Source organism: Mercenaria mercenaria, chromosome 13 (genome assembly GCF_021730395.1).
Source record: "Mercenaria mercenaria strain notata chromosome 13, MADL_Memer_1, whole genome shotgun sequence".
Taxonomy (NCBI): domain Eukaryota; kingdom Metazoa; phylum Mollusca; class Bivalvia; order Venerida; family Veneridae; genus Mercenaria; species Mercenaria mercenaria.
Window position 1 is genome coordinate 9,110,972 of NC_069373.1, and position 25,581 is coordinate 9,136,552.

Below are 25,581 nucleotides of genomic sequence, written 5' to 3' on the forward strand. Positions count from 1 at the left end.
AGATTGCAACGATAAGAAGGTTTTGATCGGACATAATAAGCACGAAATAAACAAAAAAAATTACATTAGATAATGTATCAAAACGTTTGAGTTTATCTTATGGAGCTACATTATTTGAAAGTTAAAATAGTATATTAGCTTCCATGAATTCGATTTTCTGTTTTGTGTGTTTCTATGCGATCGCGCATGTACATCTAGTATCTGGGCTCAGTCGGCCCTCCACGATTGTATTTGAAAATAATGGCTTCACGAACGTCGTCATTGCAATTCACGAGAGCGTTGGTGAGGACAAGGCGCTGCTTGATACTCTTAAGGTAAGCTTATTCGTTTCATCTTTTTAATGTATGACAAGTATAAGCAGGAAAATAAAACGTGAAATGTTTGAAATCATTTTTCGTGCATATCCTAGTAATTGTGATAGTTGCCATTTATGTATCTTACTTTATTGAATATTTCATTTGTATACACGTAGTCGGTCTATTAATTTTCTTTGTTTTACATGATAAATACGCGAGATATATAATGATCCAACAAGAAATAGTTAGTAGAAATAGAAAAAAAAATACTATTTACGTCTGAGTTAACTTTAAATTCTTTTATAGAACGAAATGACAAAGGCATCCAAAATTCTGCATGTTGCCACAGAACAAAGAGCATATTTCAAAGAAATAAAAATTTTACTGCCATCTACCTGGTCAAACGACGCTTCTTACCAAACACCAACGACTGAAAATTTAGCGTTTGCTGACGTCATCGTCACAGATCCCATCAAAGGCAAGAGGAGTTTACCGCAAACAAGGTCATATGATGGGTGTGGTAAACAGGGCATTCATGTTTTGTTGACAAAGGAATTTTTGACTGTACCACGAAAAGATCCATATTTTGGTAATCCAGGTTAGTAAATGGTCTCAGCGAACATCAATTCTTATGAAACAATATTTGGATCAACATAGAAATGGAACAGAATAATAGATTTTAATTATCTTATGTTATTCGTTGAGATACTGTGTTTCATCAATGAGATATAATCCATGTCAGTCAGTGCATACAACTCGCTGCAAGTGACATAACTTTGCCGATCTACTTGGGCATTGTGTATCAATTTCTAATGTTTCGCGTAAAATAAAGTGAAACAATGTCCGTATTTTCACTCGTGCAACGTGCAAAGATGTCTCAGTTCTGGGTATGATATATTCAATATTTACTGGAAACAAACAAATATCATTTACTAATATATATCTGGTTATGGGCTATTTCAAATTTACAGGTAGAAATTGAATGATTTGGTAAGTGTTATCAAAACATGGTTATTAAATAAGAGACACTGCAGCATTATTACATTATGTATCGAAAGAATTTAGCTTTAATAGAACTAACCTTTCCCGCCATATTACTATATTTGCTTTGAAACTCTCTTAGATGTTTTCTTTAGATGTAATTTACATTTGTTTCTTGTTTCAAGTTCACGCCATGTACTTAAGTATCTATTCTTTCTTGATATTTAAGCAAAGTTTTTCATTCATGCATTTGCACAATTCCGATGGGGAGTATTTCAAGAGTACGCAGAGGAAGGTGAAAATGTATTTTACATGTCTCCGTCTACTGGACAACCAGAAGCTATAAGATGCACATTCGGGATTCGTGGACTTATACAGAAAACTGATGCAGCACACACAATCTGCTATTCGCGTAAGTAAACCTTGAAACTTCATAGCTAAAAACAAAAGAAACGTTTAAACACTAAATTGACCAGTTTACTTTATAATCAAGGCATATTTATTTTCAAAACTTTTATAAGATTCTGGGTCACAAGATGTTTTAAAATAAAATGTTTCTGTATAAGTAGTATATATATGTTGACACATTGTTTATTCAAGACCTGCTTGCTGATAGAAATCCACAAATCCATGCATCAATTGATGAGAAGACAGGTCTGTATGAATCCGACTGTCAGTGGAGACCTTACCCCAATCATCAGAGAACAAAAGCGTCTATAATGGACCATCAGTTTATAGCAGAGGTAATACTAGTCAAAATTCATATTTAGTCAGTGCTATTTTTTAAACTCTCGCCAGGTGCCAAAAATTGCTTTCAGGAGTTGAACAGGTAGGAAAAAAACCTGCAATTTCAATGTTGAAAAAAATCTTCCCGCTGGCATATCAAAGTTGATAAAATGTTTACCGTTACAGTCATTTCCAGAAGGCAGAAAAACTTCCTCCCGACAGCCCCCATTGTGCGACAGAGCGACAGAAATGACTGTGAAATACAATATCAGATTAAATATCATTATATCATTACTGATAACTTACTGTTTATTTTAGACTTAAACACCAAAATCACCAAGGCGTTCAAAGTGATAAAATATTAATAACTTTAGTTGTTTACATGTTATTGATAATACATTCTCTCAAGGACCGTCCACATATGCCAAAAAATCTACCAAAGAATATTTTCGCATAAACCAAACAATGTTTATTGCAATACAAAAAATAAATATTTAAAGAGAGAAAACATGAAAAATACGTTTTCTGGGGAGAATTTATTTGAAACCCCAGGTACCCCTCCTTGCATTATTTCGTTACGGGCGGGCACCTGGATAGAACCTTCCGTAACTTCACATGAAGAATTCAATGCTCCGAGTGAGGCTCGAACCAACACCGATGAGGGGCAAGTGATTTGAAGTCAGCGGCTTCAAAGTCAGCGTCTTTAACCGATCGGCCACGGAGGCCGACGTAGCTGTCTTTTAGCTTAACAGCGACAAAGAAATGTAATTAAAATGTATTCTGTTAAAAGTGAATATTGAAGAGGAAAGTAGTTGCACATGTTCACGCTACTTTTAATAACAATAATTACAGTAAAAGAGCTTAATTATGACCACTCCATTAATTTTATTCAGTGTATTTTGACTATTATGGCATTTGTAGCTAGGAAATTTTGTGTTTCTAATAAGAAACCCACTTCCAGTCCTTTCTAATCTTTACCAGACGGCTCTGTTAACTTTTCTAAAAATAAGGTTTCAGAACAAACCGTTCTATATTGACGCAGTTTCTCAGCAAAAAAGTCAAAGTTACAAGTAGTTTTAAGCAAAACTAAAATTGAATCTTCAGAACCACAGACAAGATATTACTCCAAATACATTATGAAAAATATGTGCTTATTTGATGACGGTACACATTTCAACGACTGATAAAACTTAAATACATCCTGATACTGATGCTTTAAAAGGTTAACTTTCCACATGCTGTGAACTGTGAACTTTCACATGATTTACAATATATATTTTATCTTAAGGTACTCCCATGATTAGTCCTGAAATACTATCAGCTATTTTCTAATTTCATGTTATGTATATGACATTCGTGTCCAGCATATTAGCATTAAAATTAACTACGAACATATTTAGAGTAAATATGTTTAAAGTTATATGGCATAAGGGTTACAATATGTTATAAGTTTCATTTAATTTTTTGCAGCTTGAAACATTCTGTAAGGACGACCCATCAGACTATAGTACCCTCCACAACTACGAAGCACCAAGCAAACACAACAGGCTTTGCGGACACAAGAGTACATGGGCAGTTATCACGGAAACTGATGATTTTAGGGCTGGAATTAATCCTGCAAAAACTCTGTCAGACGCTCAACTTACACCAACTTTTATCGTGATGAGAGCAACATCTAGAAAACGTCGTGCCGTTGTACTAACAGATCCGTCATTTGTTAATGAGGTATTTTAACAGTAACATATTTATGACGTACGTAGGCCTATACAGAAGGTAATGTAAAGTGACTAACATGAATCCATATATCCATTCATCCGTCGTAAAATTCCGTTTTACAACGACAATTACATTTTTCACACGTCTCTTCAATTGTGTGGTCATTCTTGTCTGTTAGAGTGACTAAGCTGTTACAGCTACAAGTAACAATAATATATGTCCACTTGGTGTATTGCTGTTGCTTTTGTTTTGTCATATTTCCGTCACAGAGGGCTTGTATGTTAATGTTTGTCTTTTTAAGCAATTGATCTTGGGAGATCTTGATCGCAAGGCAGAAGAATATTTACTAGTATGGGATTGTGAAAAATACAAACTCGTTTACAGATAGTACTGCAATGGTTCCGACAACCACTTAAGTAATTGTGAGTAATAACGTCATTGTCGAATACAATTCTAACATTTTTCCTTCCTGATAGATTCCTCAGTCTAGGAAAATTCAACAAGTATTAAGGCAGTTACAGCACGAGCTATCTACGACTGATACAGAACTACATTTTGAAACTGGAGTGGGGAAACAGTTGCAACAAACTCCGCATAGCATAGGCAATGGTGCTATGTTAGGCGAAAGGAACTTGTCTCAATACAACGACGTATTTGGGAACCGTATAAGTGAAGTCTTAGAGGTACTATTATTGTCTTTATAACCTTTCGTATTACCAGTTATTTGCTATAACTAAAGACTCTGCCTTCAATTGGAATTATTTCATTTCGGGGACTAATTGATGTTGTTTGCACACACATACAGGTGCGTGCAATTAGTTTTGCATTTGTTGTTTAAGAAAACATTTCGCATCTTCAAAATAGCTAATATATATATAAATATAAATATATATAATTTATATTTTGTATTTTATCAATTTATCATCGTTTGTGAGTTCAATATCAAAGCGTTGATAATAAATAGATAGTATGTATCACAATAATATATATATATAAAGGGGATATGTCTTTATTTTAAATAAACATATTGGTACTTTACATTTGTCATTTAAGACAGTTATTATCTTTCATTTGAAAAGCAATTTTGTGTTTTAAATATTTTCGCCTAAATACACCAGGGTCTAGTTTTATTCATAAAATTTTCACTCTACTCTTCTAGAAATACAGAACTGTAGACGATAACGATATTCATCTAGTAGTTATAACGGAAAATGTTACTGGAAACTTTGCGCATGATTTGACTGACAGAAAACAGAATCGATTGAAAGTGTCATTTCTGTCAAACAGTGTTACAAATATTATAAATGATCACCATGGTAAATATCTAAGCAGTTTATCAGTTAGATTTAAAACAATCTGTAATTAAGGAAAATACATAATTCCAAATTATGTTCATTTACAATTGATAAGTAGGAAAACATAAAGCGTAAATGAATTGTTATATTCCAATGATATAATCTTCTTATTTGTAAACCATTTAATACATAAAGGTTGCGTACGAACTACATTTTCTAAAACATTTAGGCACACTGTTTTAGCCCCGTTGACAGTATGCAAATTGTACAGTGACTACGCTTGAAATCAGCAAACAAGAATAGATAAAGCAACACATAAAGAACATACAAACGAGTGAAGTAATGTGGCATGGTTACAACAGACATCTTGTTTCACCCGAAAATAAAGTATTTTAAAGAAACATATTTTAGTGCTTTTTTATCATTACACTATCATATAGATATATGGTCCCAATACCGTCCTTTTCATTACAGAAGCATTTGCAGTACACAACATGGGTGAAGTTCATGGTCATACGTTATTAGACAGACTGAGACATGTGCTGTGGATTGACCCTACAAACACTGTCATTGTAAGACACCAAATACATATAAATAGTGTCGTTTTGATTAAAATGATCAAGGAATATTGCTGTATTACACAAAACGAGGTCAAGAAGAAAATATAAATCAACTGTGTTGTCTGCAGTTTCATATATTTACTTTTCGCATATTAAGTAATTCAGAACAATAGGTATATTGATAGAAAGAGAATATCATAATCAATGAAATACTGCTTTTCACTTCAAAGGTAGCACAAGAGGAATGGGAATTATCAGACTCTGAGCCAGTGACAGGTCGTGTAGACATAGATCGAACTCTTGGAAACCGCGTTTCATTTATCTTTCACTTTGAAAACGATCTTCCTGACATTGCCATTACGTCACCATTAGATGTCGTCTACGGTACAGGTTCATCTGTCTATTCTGCTGATAATGATTCTAAAGTGATACAGTTTAATTTTAATTTTTCAGAGGTAAGGTTTCTTCCTAGTGTTGTATATGTTTCGATTGCATAAGCTAGTGTGCTTCGAATACAAAATTGCAGTAGATTAACTCTGATATAAGTAAACTATTCTGTTATGAAGCATAACAATTTTACTTTAATTCATAATCTATTTTGCATTATTCAGTTTAGTTCTGAACAAATTACGTTGAAATTCTGCAAAAAAAATGGATTTAAGAAGTTCGCCAAAAAAAATATTATCCGATGATTGCTTTAAAAAAATCATTTCTCTTTCTGTGATCTACACAGATCACATTGATGCCTATGGTATAAAATGTTGCATAATGTCATATTGCACATCAAAATATTGTTACATTAATTATACCTTGCCAGGCTGGAACATGGAAGTATACAATGTCACAATCATCAATGACGTCAGAGAAAATACGTGTTACTATAATATCTGAGGAAAATGTTTTAAACGAAGACCCTGTGGTTTTACGAAAGTCCGTTAAATTTGCAGACGACACAAACAGTTCGTTGCTTCTACACGTGGATGCTACACAAGGGTTGTATCCCTTGTTAGGCTTCAATGTTACTGCTAAAATAGAGACGCCAAAGGGAAATATTGAGTCTTTGACACTTCTTGATAATGGTGCAGGTAAGTAAATTCATTCCAGATATATACAAATGTATGGGCCGAACTTACATTTGTAAAATTGAAATAATAAGGAATTGTCAAGGATACTTACCTTCTTCAGGCTGTTTCAGTATATTTAATTTGTAACTAGTAGCAGTATGGCGTTCATTCACGTTCGGCTCGCTCAGTAGAGAGAGCACATATCTTCGGTTCGGAAGGTCGTGAGTTCGATCCCCATAAGAGGCTTATGTTCTCCACGGCGATTTGTCTGAAGAAATTCGGACTCTACCTCCGATTCGTTTGAAGAAGTTGGATATTACTGATACAGAATCAACTTATTGACCGCCGCTTAACCCATAACAAACAAAACCTTAACTGATTCAGTAGATCTCTTTACTAAGTATATAGGTCAAAGGACGTTTTTAGTATCGTTTGAAGTTGAAACTAAACCTGTTGCGCTTTTTATACTTCACTTTTCATCAAGAACCTCTATTTCCTCGCTTGTCTTGTATTGGAACGTATTAATGACACAAAAGTGAATATCACTCGTTTAGACTTAAAATACAATAAAAATGTCAAATGGTGCTATGTTAAAACCCATCTTTTCCAACGGAAGAAATATTTCGAAGGTAGAAACTAGGCAAATAAACATTATATTAGACTATAAATCACATTATTGTACAGTTCTAGTATCCAATTATAGAAATGTTATGATAATTATCTCAGACAACAGTGTATTCATATTAACCTCGATTTACTTTAAATTAAAAAAAAAACTTCCTCAAGGGATCTTTGCTATGCACAAAAGAAACGATGAATGTTAACGGACGTTAAACTATGTATGACAATTGGAAAATAAAGTTCTAACATTTGAACGATTTGTTTTGTTGATGTTTTCAATACTCTTCCGGAAAGAGTCTGTCTTTAGCGAATTTTACATCATTCTTTCAATTTTACTTTTCTTCCAATGGGTGTCCTCCGAATTATGCACAGGCGCTGCCCACATCTCTTCAAGTACGACAAAAAGTTAGAGGAATATTGTATTGCGTCTGAATAAGAGAAAATCCAGAAAAAAAGATTTTCATTTTCATTCATTAGATATCAATGGTTTCAAAATTTACAATTAGCAAGTCATATGAAGAAGCTGTATTCGATAAACACCAAATAATTAGCACTATATAAATATTTAAGTTTTCTGTCTAAACCTATAGCATTAACTGATGACAATAGGATAGTGTCTTATGTGTCATTTTCATTTTAGGGGCAGACATATCAAAGGATGACGGCATATACTCGCGTATATATATAGCTCCTAAACTCAGTGGTTCGTATCACGTGACATTTATAGTAACAGCTATATCTGGAACTGCTGTAAGAAGGGAAGAAACAGTTATGGTAGGAAATAATGGTAGGGTACTTACGTCACATTGTAATTTTCAGTAATGACGAATTGTGCGTCTTTCAATGCATCAAGAATATTCTTGCGACGAAAGTAGGCCAAACCTGATAAAACACTGTAAAGGATGTGTCTAGCCGTAATTTACGACATGTTTTCAGTGGTTTATTGAATTGTATTAGTTCAATATATTTGATAAATAACCAAATTACAATGTTCCCTGATAAGGAACTGCTCTTAAAGCGTAGAAGTATATGATTCACATATAACTGAATTTTTTTTACCAGGCTAAGGTGTATATAAATAGTTACAAGAACATACGATATACAATTATCTTAATAGAATTTAAAAGAAATCTGGAAAACTAACTTCTTTCAAACACAATGACGTCATACGTTATGTTTGGCTTTCGCAATGTGCGCGACGTTGCACCGGTAAACTTAGTAAAACTTTGTTTAAACTGTTGGAAAGACATGAAAAAGAGAGAATCGTTACACGTGAAAGGTGATTGTTTTACATGTTATTATCGAAATATTTTCATTTTAATACACACAATTAGTATTGTATATAGCTTCAATCGTTCAAAAATTGGTTATTTATATATCTTGCTAAATTTTGTATCATACAGAGCATAATCCTTTGAAGAAAGATGTTAAAAAAGTGTCGTTAGATGGAAACATACAACGGCAAATTTCGGGAGGCACAGTATTTCTGGACCACTCAAAAGAGTGTGACGTCATTCATGACTTCATCGCACCATCAAGAATTACAGATCTTGAGGCGTTTACGTATATTTTATACCGAAATACGATTGTGCTAAAATGGACAGCTCCAGGCGACGACCATGATCACGGAAGAGGTAAGAAATATAATATATTATTATATACTTCCAAATAGATTGTCCATATGCCTTGAAAGAAATCAGTTAGCAGATTTATGTATTTTAAAATGTGATATACAGATGGAAAATTGACAAAAAAAAAACTACTTGCAGATATTGTAGAAACGACATATCTGAAGAAGGGTAACTACGCTATTTTCCGTAACTTGTTGAGACTACATGTTAAAGATACTAACTGCAAGTTGCTTTAAGATGTAATATTCCTCCTGTCTGCGTTAATGTTATGGATAATGTAAGAAATTTATAGTCTTAGGGTGAGAGTCTTACTGGACGCTTTTTCGCATGTCTTCGTGACTTCTTTTTACATATAGTCATAGAGCGAGTATCGTAGCAAGATTTAATGATAATAATAAAAAAAAGAAGAAAAAACATCGCCTCTCTTATTTTTTTAATTGTTTGTAAATAGTAGTATAAATAAATATTGGATGTCTGTCTTGAAAACACACCTAAATCGACAACAATAGATACAATACTGATACTTTTGTAAAACAAACCAATCTATTATTTTTTAACTATACAGCGGCTTTCTATGAGCTATTCGTCGGATGTGGAATAAAGGATGTGCGGCGTTTCTTACAATACCTTTCTTCAGGGATGTATGAAAGTCGGGGCGATATTGCTCGCGAGACATTTGCAGCGGACGCTAACGGGACAGAGAGTGAAATGTTACTCTGGAAAATGAAAGATCCAACAAAGACTTGTATTTTTGCTTTACGAGCATTTGATGAGTTTGGAAATGGAGGGCAGTTTTCCAACATTGCAACAGCTGGCTCTACATCTCTCTGGAGAAAATGAAGAAGTATCTTTGTACCGGTTTAGGAGAAGGAGATTTGTTTTGTTAAATAATTTGTATGATTATTAAATTATCAGCATAGATATTTGCTTAAAACAATTTTATTACGTAGATTCAAATAAAGCGAAACTCTGAGCACTTATACCCAGTACACACACATTTTTTTTGTGGTTTGTTAATATATTCGGTGATATGAAACAGACTTGCTGATAGAAATGCCCCCATCGCTGTGGCACTGATGTAACATAATTCCAAAAGAAATGGTGGTATACATTAAATATGGAGCATTGATTTTGTTAGATGGACCAATTAGTTGTAAAAGAATTATCAGATAGTGGGTTAAGAATCCTATACGTAACTTACTATTTATTTTTTAATTCACGTCAAATGTATGAAAATGTGAATTGTTACGATTTTATGGAAAATGCATGGAAAATATATATTTGCTTTTCATAGATTGGTTTTGTTTGCTTGCTTACCTAAAAGGTGCTTATCATTACTATAAGTAGCATTTTTTTCTTCGAACAAACTAATTCATCAAATGTCAATCATTTTATTGTATATTTAGCAATTTTTGGTCCATGTACATGCAACAGTATAACAGATCACAAAAGATAGCAATGTAATTATACAAAAGACAATAAATATACCAGCAGATGCATCATCCACGCCAGAATATATGTTATATCTGTGACAGAGGGAGACACTGAAAAATCATCATGTAAAATTATCAACCGTTACAACATAACAGGTACGTTTTATAACATGTAAAGATATGGAAGGCCACTGTGCCATACTAATTGCTAAATGCCAAATGTTAAATATTTAATGCTAAATGCCATTTACTTAATCCTAAATACTAATTATTTGATTACAAATGCAAATTACTTAATGCTAAATACTACATACGAAATACCTTATACTATATCCTTAATGCTAAATGTCAGATGCGAAATTTCAAATAGCTAATGCTTATTGCTAAACGGCAACCTCATTGAATTTATGATCTCTTAACTTTATAACTGTGACATTTAAATACTTGAAGACGGATAATATTCCTTGAGTCTGACTAGAAACTATGACATGTTCTTACCCCATAACAGCATTTTATGGAAATCGTTTACTCTTAAAATGTTATAAAACGTTTTGATAGAGATAAAGTTTAATAACAAAGGCCAATAGCTATTAAAGGGATGCATTCATACACATATATTCAGCATCTTTTTAATAAGCACTTAGGAATAAACATTTGGCATTTATTGTTCCGTATTTTTCAGTTAACAATTAGCATTTTTCGTTTGACAATAACCGTTTGACAGTCAATAGTTTACAATCAGCAAATAACACTGTGCATTAACTGTTTGTCATTTAGCATTAGGTAATTAGTTTGCGCAACGGCCTTCCATAAACGGGGCTACTAGATTGCCTTCTAAAGCAAGTTTCTTTTCCTCAAACATTTTAATTACATAAGCTGATTATAATCTTAAATCAGTAACATTTTCAGTTTCAACATCTTCAGTAAATTTAATATAGTGAGGATGATATAAATAATGAACGCCATAAAGTTTAGGAGAATATCACCAAAACACAGAAATATTTTATAAACGAATAACATCGTTACCAATATTTTACTTAACCATTACATGTTCTGCCGTACTGTCCCGTACTGAAAATATTCTGAAAAAGTTGCCCCCCTTTGAAAATGAATGCCATTTGTAAAGAAATAAAAATAAACAATTGCTGAAAACTGTGTAACCAAGAAAACCTAACCAGTATTCCTGGATTCTGTACCAGTACAAACCTGTTCTCCGCAAGTAACTGCCAACTTCCCCACATGAATCAGAGGTGGAGGACTAATGATTTCAGACACAATATCGTTTATCAAATAGTCACGGAGAACATACGCCCCGCCCGAGGATCGAACTCGCGACCCCGAGATCCGTAGACCAACGCTCTTACCTACTGAGCTAAGTGGGCGGGCTGACTTGAAATAATATCATGTTCTACCGGCACTAAGAACATTGGAATGAAACTGTTTACTCTTAAAATGTTTAGAAATATCTTTTTAATAGAGATAAGGTTACATAACAAAGGCCAATGACTACTTAAAATGTGCATTCATACACTGATATACATGTATCCAGTTCCTTTTTTGCACTTAGCAGTAAGCATTTGGCATTTATTATTTTGCATTTGTCAATTAACAATTAGCATTTATCGTCATTATTTGACTTTCAGCAATCGACAAATAGCATTAAGGATTAACTATTTGTCATTTAGCTATTAGCATAGCACACCGGCCTTCCATAAAATAGCAATAAGAAAATGTCGTTTAGCAAATGAGCACAAATCATTCGGCAAATAGCATTTAGTAAATGAGTATTCGACAAATGGCAAAAAGCTGACCAACTGAGCAATCGGCAACTTGCATGTATGAACTCGCAATCAGCAAATAGTTACTAGCAAAAAGCAACTGGCAAAGGACATATCTAAGCTTGTATTCAACAATTGGCTAGTTTAACTTTTTTAATACTTTAAACAATGATATTAAAAATATTGTGATCTAGGAGTAGTTTATCTAACTGGCGATTTTAACTCAAGAACAGGAGAAAAGGCAGACTATATTGAAGATATACATTTGGACCGTTATGTTAACGTGTCGTATGATGATGAAAACGTGTCATATATTCCAGTCCGGCAAACTTTCGATAATCGTGTGAATAGTTATGGCAGGAAATTGTTATCTGACACTTTGTAAAGAAAACGACATTCATATTGCTAATGGCAGGCTTGAGAAGGGTCAATATACATACCATTTTATTGTGGGCAGCGAAGCGTGACCACAGATTTACCATACCACAAGTTTACGGCCAAAACGCTTATCCGAAACCAAAGAACAAGTAGTTCCATGTCCTCCATAAATTTTACGTAAATCAAGTCAGTTTAACTTTCAGAAAGTTTCTGAGATTCAACTTTATCAAAAAATGCATGGCTTAAGTACAAATTTGTTGTAATCTATATTTTATAACAAAAACAACGCGTATGAAAATGAGCATGCTTGCTTCGATCACATGACCAAAGCAATTCTTCAGCACGTGATCAAAATAAACTATAAATAACCTACAAAAATATTATAATACTTTAACACCATCTGCGTAGATCTATAATCGGTATTAAAACCAAGTTGCGTTTTTTTGTAAACGTTTTAAACAAAACTCAGTTTCTGCTAGAAAAGTTAATCGAAATTTTATTATTATAAGAACACCAAAGAGCTTGTTTTGGTCACATGATCAGAAAACATCTAACTAGCACGGCGTGGGTTCTGTTTTCGGATAAAATTGCACCACTTTGTAGCATGGAAATGGGTTTGTGGAAAGATATATTGCATGAAATCAACAGCAGAGGTGCTATCCTATCTGTTTTTCATAGAGAAATATACGATCCTTTCATAATATTTACGTAATTAATTTTTATTTGCACGACTTAGGAAAATGATTGCAGCCGTAACGGAGGGGGCGAAATATTCGTACCTGTTTCCCGAAAATACGATAGTATGCACTTCAATTTGATTCAATATTACATTCCAGCTGGTGCTTGTGATTGACATATCATTAAAGAGTATAATTAATTCGAAAGAAACATTATTTTTAACAAATTCGCCTTAATCGCCGGTAGGTTTGCGGTGTTTTCGTCCCCAAATATTCACGTTCTGGCGTACGATTTCTTCATGGATAATTATACAATAGCGGGATTCGGAAGACTGCATTGAAATTATTTGAGATCATTCAAACTAAGTAAGAAAAAATTCAGTTTCCAATATTTGAATTTGAACAATAAAATTCGAAAAGAAACAAACAGATCCTTTAGAAGCAAAGAATGCAACCAAGAAGAATAATAGCAAACTCGGTTTCACTGAGTCTGTTCATGACTGAGGTAATGAAATGTGCAACATCTTACGCCCCCAAGCACCGGCTTAAACAGAACACATATGTTGAATGGACTCCATGATCCCAAAGGACCATAAAATATAGCAACACTAAAACATGCACATTGTCATGATTAAGATGCTTATTATATTAATCTACAGCTAAAAAATGACTGAATGCAACCCGAAGATCATGATGTATGCTGATATTGGAGATAGTAGTAGTTGTTTTAAAATTGAATGAAACATTTAAATTCATTGTAAATATTCTTTTATGGTTGCTTTTAGTTTAAGAATTATTCTGAAGTGTCTTATATCTATGCAATTTATGTTTAATATATTCATAGCCTGCTTTTACCAAGATGAGATCTCGTTTGAAAAAAAAAATAAAATGAGAAAATCACCTTTCAATGTCACAGGGGCCTGAACGTAGAAACTGGTTTCTGATCAATAACTTGAGGACCACTTGACCCAGACTGTTGAAACTTAATAGGATGATTTGACATGTAGAGTAGATGACCCCTATTGATTTTTGAATCACTTGATCAAAAGTTAAGGTCACAGGAACCAGAACTTTGAAAACAGTTTCCAACCAATAACTTTAGAATCATTTGACCCAGAACCTTCAATCATGATGATAGGAATTTAAAGTCGATGATCCTTCGATCTGGGGTCACTTGACTTAAGAGAAAGGTCACAGAGGCATGAAGATGGAAGAAACTCATTCTGGATCAATAACTTGAGAATCACTTTACTCAAAATGTTGAAACTTCATAGGATAATTGGACATGCAGAGTAGATGACCCCTGTTGATTTTGGACTCACTTGATCAAAGATCAAGGTCACAGGGGCCTGAACATGGAACACGGTTTACTTGAAAACCATTTGACCCAGAATTTTGTAATTTCATAGGGTGATTGGACATGCCAAGTAGATGATCTCTGTTTCAGCCAAACATTAGTGTCGATGTCTTTCGCTCCTATCCTCTATTGACTTCTTGCCTATTACGACTATGCACTGAGGGCCTAGGGAGACATGGGCATCATCTTATTTGAAATTTAATTGCCCTTATCCGAAGGAGGAGGGTATATTGTAAATAATAATGTCTGATGATGGATGTTGGTCGGTCTGTAGACAAATCAGTTTCCGGATGATACCTGGAGAATGCTTGGGCCTAGGATCATGAGATCAGGAGATTTGTCATGATCAGCAAATGACCCCTATTGGTTTTGAGTTCAATAGGTCAAAGGTCAATATCACATTGACAATAGAACTTTTTTCCAGAAAACTAGATTAAACTTTGGTCTAGGATCACATTTAATACGGAGGCCATTTAAGATTTGTAAATGACCCCTGATTATTGATTTAGGATCAATACGTTAAATGTCCAGTAGACAGTGATCAAATAATTTCTCTTCTTTGTCAGTTAATTCATGCAAGTATTTTACAAGCTCTTGTCATAACTAGAATCTTCAAACATCATAATTATGATTATAAATTAGTCCATGACCTTTGCTCACATTTGCTGTTTTTTTTTCACCTTGTTCCAGTGAAAGCAGGGTGTTTCCCCATTGATTTGTTAAACAATTGCTAATAATTCAAAAAAATATTTTGAGCAAAATTAACCAAACCTCACAAAATTTTCAATAAACATATGAGCTTTGCTCATATATAATTTTATCCCCTTTGACAGAGTAAAAGCAGAGTTTTACGCCTTGGTTTGGTAAAAGAAAGGTTGAAAATGCTTATAAATCAAAAGTAGTTTAACTAGAATCACCAAACTTATGCTAACTGTTCATGTCCATTACCAGAAGCTGTCAACCGCTGCCCACACCAGTCCTTCCAGTGCTTTGATTTATAGAAACAGACCAGTTGCTAGTACTGCAAATTATGTGATATCAGATTTTAAAAACTTTAATCCATGTCTTTGATGTACGTTGATGGTTTAACAGAATTTTCGGACCATTGTCCAATAATATTTGCTATGCAATATAATGAAGTTACTGGGCGTGAACATAATGTTCAAATAATAGAGACGATTAAGTGGAATTCGTCAGATTTAACTTTTTTGCGACGAATTAGATCTTAATAAGCATGTTTTGGCAGTATTTGTTTGAGTATGAATACTGGTGAAAGTGATATAGATACCTATATCGACAACATGTCAAAGGTTATTCATGATATTTTTTTCCATACATTTTGGCAAAGTATACTCCACAGATCAAAATAAAAATAATAAAAAGAGAGTTTGGTTTAACGATGAATGCCGTATTGCTAAGAATATGTTCATACGGAGTAAACGTGATTTTATATTAAATCCTACTGAATGTAATAAGCTTACATTTTTGCGTAGTCGAGCAGATTTTGCCAAAACTAAACGGAAAGCTAAGCAGGCCTACTATTATTCAGAAAAATGTAAAATGTTTGATATTGGTTTATAAGCACACTCCCAGAAAATTATGGAAATATATCAAAACATTAATAAGAAAAAATTTGTTCGTAAACAGTGATATAGACGTCAATGAATTTAGGCAACATTTTGCTAATATGTCAAGCTTTCATAATTATCAATATGATAACGAATTTCATTCACAGTCACGTGAAGAAAACGTCCATATTGATCAATTAGATGCTTCATTTACTGTAGAAGAAATTTATAAAACTATTTCTTTCTTGAATAGATATAAGAGCTTCATGTATTAATGAAATGTCTAAATTAGAATATTTTTTAAAATATAAACTTTTTGTTATGAGCCTTATCTAGACATTGTTACAAATGATAGTTTGCGTAAGCAACTTACATGTTTTAGTTCACACCATCTTGAAATTGAACTAGGTAGATACAGTGGTATTAATCGAGAAAACAGCATTTGCAAATGTTGTAATCAAATGTTGAATCTGAGTACACTTCTTGTTATGTTGCCCACATTATTTTTATTTTATTTACCGTTATGGTATTGCGCCAGGTTTAGGTTGCATATTTCTGAGCGCCTGAGTTTTGATTGTTTTCAAGTGTTTCTGTTTTATGTAGAATATTGAAATTTGGAAGTTGTGAGCAGAAAATAGCTGGAATTGTGTTTCTGTGTTTACTTCTTGGATTCATTGTGTACTTTTTGAGAAATTTGAATTTTAAAAGCAAAAGTTGTATATATTGTGACATTTTGTACATGTGCATTTTACCTACAGCAATGATGAGTGAACACGTATCAATACGGATTAAATATGAAAGATCAACTTTATACAATATTGGAAAATCAGTGACTGCCAAGAGTAGTCGACTTAATCCTATTGTCATAGAACAAACCAAGCAATTACGCATTCAAAAATACAAAAGCGGAAGAAGAGGTGGTCAAAATCGGGTGAGAAGGACATGGGATAATAATCAAGCAGTGAATGAAAATAATTATAATTTGCAAACTTTACTACAAGAAATTCCCGCTGTGATTCAAACAAGAAGTTTCTCAAATAGGAATAATAATAAATATAATATGAATAATATTACAAAGATAAAATGTGAATCTCTAAATATAACAAAGGTCAGAAAACACTAAAAGTATGTTCTCTTAACCCAAGATCTGTTAAAAACAAAATCATACCTCATTTTGATTTTATCCTTTCGAACGATTTCGACGTTGTTGCCATTACAGAGACATGGCTTGACAATACCGTGGAAAAAACATGCAGTAGTGAGCTTGTTCCTGACGGGTATCGCATGAAGCAAGTCCCTCGTCCTGGGAAAATGCGCGGAGGTGGAGTCGCTATCATTTATAAGTCCAGTATAGAATTTAAAATGCTGACATCTTCTGGTGATGGACACTTCTCAACATTTGAGCACATTGATTGTAACATTTCTACAAATAAGAACTCCTTGTGACTTTCAGTCGTATATAGACCACCACTATCATAAAAGAACGGTTTCAGTACTAATGAATTCCTTCAGGACGAATGGCCTCTGTTTCTTTCAAAATACACAACCATTGACAAACCAATAGTTATTGTTGGCGACTTAAACTTTCATCTAGACATACCTACGAATCGTGACACTTCCAAGTTCAACAGCTGTCTAGAAACATTTGGTATGAAACAACATGTTCGAGAACCAACACATGTTGCAGGACATACTTTGGATGTTCTTATCACAAAAAACACTGAAAATATTGTATCAAATATAGAAGTTACTGACCCAGGACTATCTGATTCTGATGGGAAGAAGATATAACGTGACCATTTCGCTGTGATATTTCATATTCAAGCAGAAAAGCCTGCTCCAATAAGGAAAACTGTGACCTTCCGAAAGTTGAGATCCATCGACATTTAATCATTTAAAAACGAAATAAAATCTTTGGAGATCCTTGACATGAACACGTTAATTTCTGATGTTGACGAGCACGTGGAATCATTAAACAACAGTTTGATATCACTCGTTGACCAGCACGCCCCTTGGCTTACTAAAACAATGGTGCTTAGATCGACTTGTCCATGGTATAATGAAGACCTACACGAAGCCAAACACTTGAACGCAAATGGAGAAAAACAAATATGACAGTAGATCATGGGATATACAGAAATCACTGTGCTTCAGTCGTCAATAAATTGCTAAAACAAACACGTGTTAACTTCTATTCTGAAAAGATAGAGTCCTGCGGACGCGATCAGAAAACTTTATTCAAAGTGACAAAGAATCTTCTTGGTAGATATAAGGTGACCGTGCTGCCAAAATCTTCCTCTTTCAAAGAACTAGCGCAAAATTTCAACGATTTCTTCATCGATAAAATTGATTGAATAAGAAATAAAATTAGGTTAGAAACAGAATTACAAACCGGTGCGGTTACCACCGAGGAAATTTCGAACACGCAAATAGATAAACTTGTTGATTTTACTCTAGTCTCACAGAATGAAGTGAAAAAAGCTATTTCAAAATCTGCAAGTTAATCGAGTGAGCTAGATCCACTTTCGACATGGCTTTTGAAAGAATGCTTAGAAGAACTGCTATCATCTTTCACTAAAATAATCAATTATTCTTTGGTGAAAGAACATGTACCGAAATCCTTCAAAAGTTCGTTGATCAGACCACTCATCAAAAAGTCAGATCTAGATGCAAATGTTCTGAAGAACTATAGACCTGTCTCTAATTTACCGTACGTGTCTAAAATACTTGAAAAGGTAGTCGATGCTCGGTTGGAAAGCCACTTGTCTTTGAACAGTCTCCATACAGAAAATTTCATTCCACTGAGACTGCATTACTGAAGGTTCAAAGTAACATTCTCAACTCCCTTGACCAAGATGATGTAACAATGTGAGTGATGCTTGGCTTATCAGCTGCCTTCGATACCATCGACCACAAGACACTATTGCACCGCCTCCATTACCATTTTGGTATCGCTGGGAAACCACTCGAATGGATAACTTCATGTCTGAGCGACAGCTACCAATCTGTGACCATAAATTGTAAATTATCAAAACCAGTGCAAATGACATACAGTGTCCCACAGTGATCCGTTCTCGGACCGAAATTTTTTGTGTTGTATTGTGTGTCCATATCATTCTGTGATATGTAGTTTGTACAGCGCTTTTGAACGTCGTTTATTTTATGGTTGAAAAGAGCGCTATCAAAATCTGGTAAATAATAATAATGATGATAATAATAATAATAATAATAATTATTATTATTATTCTGAAATTCACCGAAAGTATCTTGGGCCAGTATCATGACCAAATCTGAATAAATTTATACATGTGATGTCAACAAATGCGTTAGTTGTACAAATGGTCAAATCATGTGAAAGCTGCTTTTGTAAAAAGATCTCTTACCCTGGATAGCATGATTGTTTCTCAAAGCTTGCATGTAAGTGTTTCATTTTGTTACTTTATTGTCATTGTAGATGGCCAAAGGCAATATTTTTTTACCGATTTGCCTGACAAACTGAACTGAACTGAACTGATATTCCCCAACCCATATTCCATAACAATGGGGTCGAAAAAGCAGCTTTTAAATTTATTCTTATTTCTTCTATTTTTAACATAGTTGCACATAAAATAGGGGCTCAAAACATTTTTCCTAAAATGTATTTCATATAAAATAAGACATAAGTATATTTCAGTGTTGAAAGAGGTTTTTGCATTTCGGCAAATGGAAGACAACTTGGTACAACTTACATTTCTTCAACTTTATAATTTTTCAATAGTCCACTTTTGTGAGCGGGAAAGACTCCAGAATATATCCATTTAAGGTGTTTGTCATACCCCTCTACGGAAAGACACGGTAATTAAATTACAGCATCCCAAAAAGATACCTCAAGCCTAGTGATTACTCATGTGAAATCGATCACTTTTTGGAGTTGTGCTGCAAATAGTACGTTTTAATACTGAACAATCACACTTTTAGTGTTATGTCTGTATCTTTCATTCCTTATGTTGATGAAACCTCATAAAAAGCGCGCTGTAGACATTTTATCTATTCCATTTCATTATTATGTGTCAATTATTCTAATTTTTTTTGGTTCCCTGTTTTATTTGAAACTATGTTAAAAAATTGAAGAATCAAGAATCAATTTAGATGCTACTTTTTTGACCCCAAGGTTACGGATTACGGGTTGGCTAATTGCTGTTAAGTATTCGGTGAATACAAGCTCAGACCTATCATTTGCCAATTGCTCATTGCTAATAACTATTTGCTGATTGCGAGTTCATACATGCAAGTTGCTGATTGCTAAGTTGCTCAGGTTTTTGCTTTTGCCATTTGTCGAATACTCATCTACTAAATGCTATTTGCCGAAAGATTTGTGCTCATTTGTCAAATGCTCATTTGCTAAATGGCATTTTCTTATTGCTATTTTATTTCTAATAGCTAAATCACAAGTAGTAAATCGTTAATGTTATTTACCAAAAGCTGAATGTCAAATATTGACTTTCAAACGGTAAATGCTAATTGTTTATTGACAAATGCGAAATAATGAATGCCAAATGCTTATTGCTGAGTGCAGAAAACCCTGAATATATCAGTGTATGAATGCAACCTTTAAGTAGCCACTGGCCTTTGTTACATAACTTTGTTTCTATTAAAAAGATATTTCTAAACATTTTAAGAGTAAACAGTTTCATTCGAATGTTCTTAGTGCCGGTAGAACATATTATTATTTCAAGCCAGACTTCTAGAATATTATGTGTCTTAGATAATTCAAAGTTACAAAAAATAGGACGGGTATAATTATCAGAACGCCGATTGATTAAAAAATTAACTGTAATGTATTAAGCAAAACATGGCTATTTACCAGTCTTAATACTCTCTATATGAAGTTTCAGAAACTGCTCCATATAACTTAAGAAAGGATAATAATTATGTTACAGTTGCAAGAAGAACAGAAATATGTTCCACGGCATTTATATTATCTGCTATTTCTGCTTGGAACAATCTAGAAATTAATATTCGAGAATTGTCCTCTTTAAACGCTTTTAAAACAAGTCTCAAAGACAAATCTAAACCTCGACTGGTTCTTTTGTTTTACTTATCTAGTGTAAGGACATTGTCTGTTTATCACGCCAAATATTAGAAATAGATGTAATAGTTTAAATGGTGATCTTTCTAAAAATCATTTGAGAGATTCAGCTCAGTGTGAATGTGGCTATGGCATAAAAGATGCTGAGCATTTCTTTTTTAAATGCAACCGTTTTCGAGATTAAAGACATCAATTATTTATAGACACACGTCCCTATCATCCCATAAGTACTAACGCATTACTACTTGGTAATGAAAATTTAACAATTGAGTAAAATTTACTGATATTCAACAAAGTCCAAAAGTTTATAATCATACAGAAAGGTTTAAATAATACATAGTATTAACAACAGATCAAACAGAATCTTACTAATATCTGACTAAATTTATTTACCATTGTTCAAAATTATATGAACATTTAACATCTCTTGTCAGTTGCAGACATACAGATACATCCATGCCATCACATCGGACGTTTTTTTTTTGTGTGTGTTTTTTTTACATCATGAAACATTATTTTTTCATTACTGTACTTTCTTTTATAAACACTTGTATATTAGTTAGAGCGAAAAGAGCGAAAATACAAAAAAATCGTTCAGATACTTCTACAAGCAAATCACTTTTGCATGTTTATTGTTTGAAACCATACGCTAAATTTTTGTTTGATCGAGACCCAAGCGTCAAAGTCAGCATGGCGTCTGAAATTCAAAATGGCCGCCAATTTTCTATGTTTTGATTAAAATAATTATTTACGTAATATTTTATAAACATAACAGAACAGAAAATACGTTTATTTTTTTCTAGGAATTGTACCGAAGTTCCTTTTCCAACCACACAAATAATAACATACATCAAGATCAGATAACAATTGCATGATTACATACATCACAACAAACAAATAAATAAATAAATTTGGAGATGGACAAAATAACACTAGCAATGTATCTGCATGATTATATCACATTATTTTTATAGTTACTTCTTATTTCATTTGCTTTTAATATATAAGATGCCAATTTTGTTATTGTTTTTTTTTCATTTTCAGTGTTCAACGGTTCTATAAATTTGTACATACTGGGTCTTCTCCAACAATGTTTTGGAATGAGTCCTTTTCTTACATGATTATATTTTGGGCATTTCAACACAAAATGATACTCGTCCTAGATATCTCCATTTTCAGCATCACAAATTAAGCACAGTCTATCTTCCCTGTTGAGTCTGTTACGGCCATAACGGCCATTAGGCTATGTGAAGACACACGCAATTTGGACAAAGCATCTCTTTTGCCTTTTTATAACTGGTTTAAATATCCAGCATAACTAAAATCTGTTTTAATATATTTATATAATGACAATGTTCCATTTGTATTAATGTTTTTAACCAGTCTTGTATAAAACAATCAATTAGTCTTTGCTTAAAAATAGTGGTACTAAAATTCTTATCCACTGCAAATGGATTCTCATAAACGTATCCGAAACCATTCGAGCACAATAAATGTTGAATATTACTTGCCCAGTTAGCTTTACCGTTGTTACAATCAACAAGCGAACAATTATATAATACCTTCAATATGCAATTATCGGTATTAACAATTTTGATCCAGTACTTTATAGCACGAACATATCTATTGATATACAAAGGATATCTACCTAGCTCTCCATAAATACTAGCGTTGCTGGTGCTTAACTTCACATTATAAATTCTCTTACAAAACTTTAAGTGTATTCGTTCTAGCTCTTTAGACTTTATCATTCCCCACACTTTACACGAATAGTTGTGTAATAAAAAGTTCACCGCCTTAAGACCTTTTCCTGCAAGCATAGTTTGATTCATATTGAAGGAACCAGACGAGTTAACCACAACACCAAGATAATTGAAATTTGTCACAGTTTCAAGAGGTTGGCATCATACATCCAACGCTCATTTACCCGTATTCTTTCATCTTTTTGAAATACCATTACTTTAGTCTTTTCGATATTAACTTCAATACCCCGACAGCTACAATTGCCATATCGTCTGCATACATCAGTAGCACGAGCGTGATCTCTTGTAAGGTTATTCCGTCTGGATTGGCTTGCAAATTTCTAAATCCTCTATTAATAAAGCATAGAAAAGTGGCGAGGTTATGTCCCCTGGTTTTAAGCCAATGCATATTGATAAAATCCGAATATTTGTCACAATGTTTAATTTTACTTCTCACCTCTGTATACATAGCCCTCAACATTCGTAGCATATTCCCCGATATTCCAAGTTTATATAACTTATACACAATGCATTTCTGTTAATTGAGTCAAAATTTTTCTTCATATCAACCATTGCAACATACAGTCTTTTACCATTATTCAACATATTTTGTGTTTAGACTAAAAATCGCATCTACCGTTGACAACCCTGACTCGAAACCGAACTGTGCATCTGTATTAATGTGAAAGTTTTTGCACCAATCACTTAGTCGATTATTCATCACTGATGTAAACAGTTTTGCTATACAACTAATCAACGTAATTCCACGATAGTTACTAGGTTCCCGCTCATCGCCTTTTTTATACAAGTGTACTATCAAGCCTTCCATCCATTTGTTTGGAAATTCGCCGCCCTCGAAAGTTTTATTAGATAAGTCCGTTATATGTCCGAGTAATATGTCACCTGCTTCTATGAAATATTCATTTATAAGATTATCCATGGAACCCGCTTTTCCCTTTTTTAGTGACTTAATTGCTTTCTCTATTTCCGCAGGACTAATTCTAGCATCTAACTGTTCATAGATAACATCGTTTGGATCTAAATTCCTATCAAAAAAACTCGTCTGCATTCTCATTATTTGAAATACCTATTTCTCCGGACAATGCTTTAAAATGTTTGAAAAAGTCTCCAATATCAGTATTTTCTCCATTTGTACTATTTTTCGAAACTTTCAAAACTCTTGCAGTTTCTTTGTTCTTAAATTCTCTATTTCAGTCATTTTTCGTTTTTTAAATATCATTTTCTTCCTTTTTATAAATGTTTTATATGCACACTTTTCCGAATGTAACAACTGTCTGTTTACGGGCGTTTTCACGGCATTAAAAGCACGCAAAGCGTCAATAAATTCCATCTTCTTCTCATAACATTCATTGTCAAACCATTCAGACATTTTAACCGGGAACACTTTACTATTAAAGGCTACTTTGTCTTTGTTTTTAACTGTTTTTGAAAAAAGTGGTGACGCAGCGTGATTCATTAGCCTTACAAAATCGTCAGCACATGTATTAATTGATTCGCTGTTATTTAAAACATGGTTAAACTCGGATAATTTTGATATAATTAACCCTCTAAATTCATCCTTTTTAGCACTGTCCCATCTGATATAAGTGTGTTCACCTTTAGGCAAATCTGTCTGCTCCCTTAACCTTTCGCACGATAAAGTGAATGATAATGGTGTTTGGTCCGAGAATTCATTGAAATCATTGACTGTAAAATCTTTATGAGATGAAAGTCTTCTTGTTTATATAACAGATAATCTATTACGCTACTATCGTGCTCACAACAAAAAATGTGTGTATCACTTGGTTCTAATATACCTTTTACATATCCGTATTCCCGTGCTTTTGCAAAGATTAAGTAATTGTAATCCGTGCGAAATACTGATTGAGTCCATTGACACACGTTTGAACGGGACGTCTGGCACATATATATTGATGGTTATTAAGAAAAAGGGATATTCGTATCAAAATATATAGAGTCTGGTTTGAGTCCTTCCCTACAGTTTAAATCTCCAGTAACTATAGTAATGCCTAACTGCTGAAAATCACATATATCAGATTGTAATATTTCAAACAGGTTACAATTAACACAATTATACGCGGGGGAGATCTCACCCCATAAGTATACACTGCATAGATACAAGTCATTTTCAAAGGGAAAATATGCTTTGTCTAGCTTAAGCCACACAATAGTATCAAAATGATTATAGAAAAACCCTCTTGTAAGTTTTGTTTATAATATATAACTATACCACCAGAGCTTCTTCTGGCTTATTTTGGAATTTTCTATATAAATTGTGACTTACATAACCGTTTAACTCCACATTGCCATTTTGATTGGTCCATGACTCTAGGAGAAAAACAATGTCGTAATCCGATATAAGTTTTGCAAAGTCTTCATTTTGAATTTTATCATTTGTTAAACCGTGACAGTTCCAAGTACACACTTTGATATCACCCTCCTGTACGAGCTATTGCACCTGGTCATATTTTCCATTTGTGTATACCTGACCATTCACTATTAACTTGTTAAATCTAATGTATGCCTCTTGTCGATCCGCCCTCGCTTTCATCATAATTGGTACGAGTTTTCTACGTTGAGCGGCCACTTACGCCGGAAACTGATCATGCATGTAGTAACACGAATTCTTCTCAATATTGCCTCTAAGTGCCTTAACTGCCTTCTTACTT

The 25,581-nt window shown here is 33.5% G+C and overlaps 1 protein-coding gene across 1 annotated transcript; it reads left to right on the top strand.

The window, feature by feature from the left end:
* The first annotated feature begins 19 nt into the window (after positions 1-19).
* On the top strand, positions 20-10,183 carry LOC123530536 (calcium-activated chloride channel regulator 1-like). The gene is made up of 13 exons (XM_053521145.1): positions 20-314; positions 603-894; positions 1,507-1,689; positions 1,878-2,020; positions 3,474-3,728; positions 4,196-4,402; positions 4,879-5,035; positions 5,489-5,586; positions 5,805-6,029; positions 6,392-6,659; positions 7,900-8,046; positions 8,663-8,893; positions 9,456-10,183. Exons 1-13 carry the CDS (start codon positions 144-146, stop codon positions 9,728-9,730), a joined length of 2,652 nt encoding a protein of 883 aa, XP_053377120.1. The 5' UTR covers positions 20-143; the 3' UTR covers positions 9,731-10,183.
* The last annotated feature ends 15,398 nt before the right edge of the window (positions 10,184-25,581 follow it).

Bases quoted from the DNA above. Each gene is read 5' to 3' on its own strand.
- LOC123530536 (XM_053521145.1), top strand. From the start codon at position 144: ATGAATTCGATTTTCTGTTTTGTGTGTTTCTATGCGATCGCGCATGTA. The intron at 5,587-5,804 runs GTAAGACACCAA...TTCACTTCAAAG, and splicing joins ACCCTACAAACACTGTCATT to GTAGCACAAGAGGAATGGGA. The intron at 8,894-9,455 runs GTAAGAAATATA...TTAACTATACAG, and splicing joins CGACCATGATCACGGAAGAG to CGGCTTTCTATGAGCTATTC.